General features: G+C 38.6%; 1 protein-coding gene across 1 annotated transcript; it reads right to left on the reverse strand.

Moving 5' to 3' along the window:
* Positions 1-435: 435 nt before the first annotated feature.
* LOC139870562 (uncharacterized) lies at positions 436-1,459 on the reverse strand. Its single transcript, XM_071858345.1, has 4 exons — positions 1,450-1,459; positions 1,086-1,284; positions 812-975; positions 436-770 (listed from the first exon to the last, which is right to left on the reverse strand). Exons 1-4 carry the CDS (start codon positions 1,457-1,459, stop codon positions 436-438), a joined length of 708 nt encoding a protein of 235 aa, XP_071714446.1.
* Positions 1,460-4,551: the final 3,092 nt, after the last annotated feature.

Genomic DNA, 4,551 nt, shown 5'->3' on the forward strand with positions numbered 1-4,551 from the left:
CGGTCGTAGATACAATCTATTGCTTGGATGCTCAGCGGAGTTCTACGTCATTTGCTGCCATTTCAAAATTTTGTGTATGATTGAACTTCTGCCATCGAGAATAAATTTCTCTTCTGTGGGCAGGGATGACACACAACTTTGTGACATCTGATTAAAATTCCTTGGCCGGATAGAAATTATGAACATTATGCTATAAGAATAATTGTTTAAATTTTTATTACTTAAAGAAAATTTTCCATTTATGATTGCATTTCATATTCATAATAGTTGATCAGGCTAATTGATTATGCAATACTACGCATAAAATTTCTATAAACTCATTGCATTCCATGTTCGCTGCATATCCTCGCCGGAGGGCGCTGCAAGGGTATACGATCCATTAGGATGTGTTCGTATGATTTTGTATAACCCTTCACATCGTGGCCCCAACTTTCCTTACTTTGCTTGTCTGCTTGCTTCATTGTCCCTTAACACCAAATCTCCTTCTCTGAATTGCACATGCCTAACCCGTTTATTATAATATTTTGTCATTCGCTGCTTAGCATTCGCTTGCCGGATAGCGGCCATGATTCGCCTCTCTTCCAATAAATTCAAGTTTTTACGCAAGACGGATGAATTGTTTTCTACATCAAATACCAAAACCCTATGTGTTGGTACACAGATTTCAGCTGGTATTACTGCTTCAGTGCCATACACCAAGCTGAATGGCGTTTCACCCGTGCTCCGTTTTGGCGTTGTACGGTGAGCCCACAGAACATATGGTACTTCATCTACCCATTTAGTCTGACTTAAACCAGTCTAGCCTTTATGCCGGCTACAACTTCCTTGTTTGTCACTTCAACTTGGCCGTTTGCTTGTGGGTGAGCAACAAAGGTGAATGTTTGTCTAATGCTCAAATCCGCACACCAACTTTTGAACGGATTTTCTGCAAACTGTTTACCTTTATCACTTACAAGTTCATTTGGTAAACCATACCTACATACAATATCATTCCACACAAACTTTTTGAGGTTTTCACCCGTTATACGTGCTAACACTTTTGCCTCTACCCATTTAGTGGAAAAATCGATTGCAACAAAAAAAACCTTGCATTACCAACATTCCTTGGGAATGGTCCTACTATATCAATTGCCCACTTGCAAAATAGCCATGCAGATGAAACTGAGATTAAATCATATTTTGGCAAACGCTGGACGGTCCTGTGCCGCTGACATGCATCACACGCTTTGATTGTCTCTGTGTATCTCTGTAAATTGTTTTCCAATAATATCCTTGCCTCATTATCTGTGCCACAACAGTTCTATAACCAGAATGCTGTGAACACAAACCTTAATGCATCTCTTTAACCACATCTATAGCTTGTTGTGGTGCTAAACACCTCAAATTTGGACCATTGAAAGATTTTATGTAGAGCACACCATTCTCCAATACGTAGAGCGGAGCACTTACCTTTATCCATCTTGCTTCCGTGACATCGTCTAGCAGTGTTCAGTCCTACAAATACTTCACGTAAGGAGTCATCCAATACGGTCCTCCTTCCTCAACGGTTGCTACTACCACCTTTTCATCAATTGATTTATCCTTAAAAACTTCCACCAAAACCTTCTTATGCAAATGATCAAATGTTAGTGTTGCTAAATTGCTCAACACATCTACTTTTTTGTTCTTATTTCTTGATATTTGCTCAACCTCCAAAGTTTCAAAATTCTTGGAAATTTTTTCAACCAATTGTAAATATCGCTTCATAGATATATCTTTTGCCTCAAACGCCCCCATTAACTTGTTGTGCAATAAACTGAGAATCCACATAGACACGTAAATGCTTTATTCCTATCACAGATGCTATGCGGAGGTCGGAAAGCAGTGCCTCATATTCTGCCTCATTGTTAGATGCATAAAAACAAAACTTGATTACATATGTATGTTCTTCCCCTTTCGGGCTTGTAAGCACCAATCCTGCACCAACTCCCTCTTCACTTGATGCTCCATCGGTATGCAACTCTCACATGCAATTACTGCTTTTAGCATCTCGTGAATAATCTAATATCTCAGCCGTTTCTAAAAGAAAATCTGCTAAAATCTGCCCTTTAACTGCATGCCTTGGTGAGAAATTTATTTCATATTCCCCTAACTCAACTGCCCATTTTGCTAAACGTCCTGACGACTCTGGGTGTTTCAAGATTTGATTTATTGGTTGATGTGTTAAAACAAGAATTGGATGTCCTTGAAAATACCGCCTAAGTCGTCTAGCTGTGTGCACTAGAGCATATACCAATTTTTTGATGGGCGGATAATTGATTTCACTTTGTTGTAATAACTTGTTGACAAAATATATTGGCATTTGCACCCCATTCCGTTCTGTAATTAAAACTGAACTAATGGCTTCCACCGACACTGCCATATATAGAATTAACGTTTCTCCTGCTATTGGTGCAGTTAACGTTGGTAAATCTTTCAAAAGTCATTTAACATCCTGAAAAGCTGCTTCAGGTTCTTCCATCCACTCGAAATCCTTTTTGTATAAACAACTTTTTAAAACCTTCATGAATGGTAATGAACGATCTGCTGCCCTGGATAAAAACCTTGTTAAAGCTGCCAACCTTCCATTCAAGCTTTGCACTTCCTTCTTTGTTTTTGGAGAAGCCATATCCTCAATCACCAGAATTTTCTTTAGATTTTCCTTAATTTCTCTCTCCGTAACAATATGGCCCAAAAATTTACCCTCTTCTACACCATAAGTACACTTATTGGGATTACATTTCATATTAACCTTACGTAATTATTCAAAAGTCTCAAGAGTATCCCTAAGCATGCTTTCCTCCATGTGACTCTTGATAACAATATCATCAACATAGGCCTCTACATTCCTGCCTATTTGATCTTTAAATGCCATATCAATGACACGCTGGTAAGTTGCTCCTGCTTTTTTAGTCCAAAAGGCATTTTTATATAGCAAAAAATTCCATCTGCCATGTGGAAGGTTGTTTTATCTTGATCCCGTACTGCCATGGGAAATTGATGGTATCTCTTGTTGGCATCCAAAAAAGATTTAAACTGATACCCACTTAAAGACTCCACCTTCCAATCTATTTCTGGCAAAGGGTAGTTATCTTTTGGGCAAGCTTTATTTATATCTGTGAAGTCCACACACATCCTCCACGTATTATCTGGTTTTCTCACCATCACTGGATTTGCTACCCATGTTTGATACTTGACTTCCCGTAATATCCCAGATTCCACCAAATTTCTAACTTCCTCTCTAAGGAACTTTGTCCGTTTAGGAGCCATGCCTCTTTTCTTTTGACAAACTGGTGGAATATTAGGATTCACGTTAAGCTTATGCTCAGCAATGTGATGTGGTACTCCAGTCATGTCCGAAACTAGCCACGCAAACACATCTAAATTGGTTGCTATAATATTGTGAAGTTTGTCTTTCATTTTCTTTGTTAATGTGCTTCCAATGATAATTTTCTGATCTGGGAATGTTGGATTTAGTGAAATTGACCCATCTTCATGAATGATTGGCTTAACAGTGGTTCGATATATTTTCACACATTCTATTGCTCTTCTCCGTTCAGCGTATAGCGTTGCAACACCAGCCGGCGTAGGAAACTTCATCATGCCATGTATCGTTGATGTCACAGCTCCAAATGTCATCATAGCTGAACGGCCCAAAATGACATTATATTGTGAATTTGCTTTTACTACAAGAAACTCGATATGAGTTGTCCTTTTGAATAGTGATTTTCCCAACACCACTTCTAAAAGTATGCTTCCTTCTGACCATGATGGATCATTAGCAAAACTTGCTAAAGGAACAAGCGTGTCTTTCATCTTCTCCTTTAATCTTTCCGGTAATTTTACAAAACAATGTTCATACATAATATCTGCTCCTGCTCCAGTGTCAGTATATATTCCTCCAACAATACAATTTGCTATACGGGCTTCAATCACCACAGGAGCATCAGACGGATTAGTATTAAGCATAAAATTAAAAGCAATCAACTCTTTCTTCCAATCTTTTAATGTTTCTGCTTTTCTCTGTTGTCTCGCTTGCCATGTATGTATCATGTTCGCCTCAATAGGTATTAATCTATGATTATGACCTTTTATGTTCTTGGTATTATTGTTGTTCTTCGAAACGGATAGCGCCATATGTTGGTGCTATTTTCCGTATAGTGGGTGAAAGGTACTAGTACAATACAATAACAACCTAGCGTTGAGCGATATGATGCCGATTGATGTTTGCCCTCGGGAAGTAATTCCTGCAGACCTGGAACACGGATGAGAAATCTATGGGGTGGCCTCAATCAGTCTTTGGATCAATCTGGAATTGATCCGTCTAGCGTTCTGTTGCTAAGCGGTTAATGTTTTAGAGTGAGAAAGAACTGTGTGAGAGAGAAAGTGTAATTTCTCTCTGACTGAAGTTCAATTATGAAATGCAATGACCCAAGGGGTCTATTTATTGGCGTAGAATGTCCGAAATTCTCGGGATACAAGTGTTAAATACTGATTAATTCTGTTATGCGAAATATTCGGAACCGACTTTGG

The sequence above is a fragment of the Rutidosis leptorrhynchoides genome, chromosome 10, assembly GCF_046630445.1.
Source record: "Rutidosis leptorrhynchoides isolate AG116_Rl617_1_P2 chromosome 10, CSIRO_AGI_Rlap_v1, whole genome shotgun sequence".
Lineage (NCBI taxonomy): Eukaryota > Viridiplantae > Streptophyta > Magnoliopsida > Asterales > Asteraceae > Rutidosis > Rutidosis leptorrhynchoides.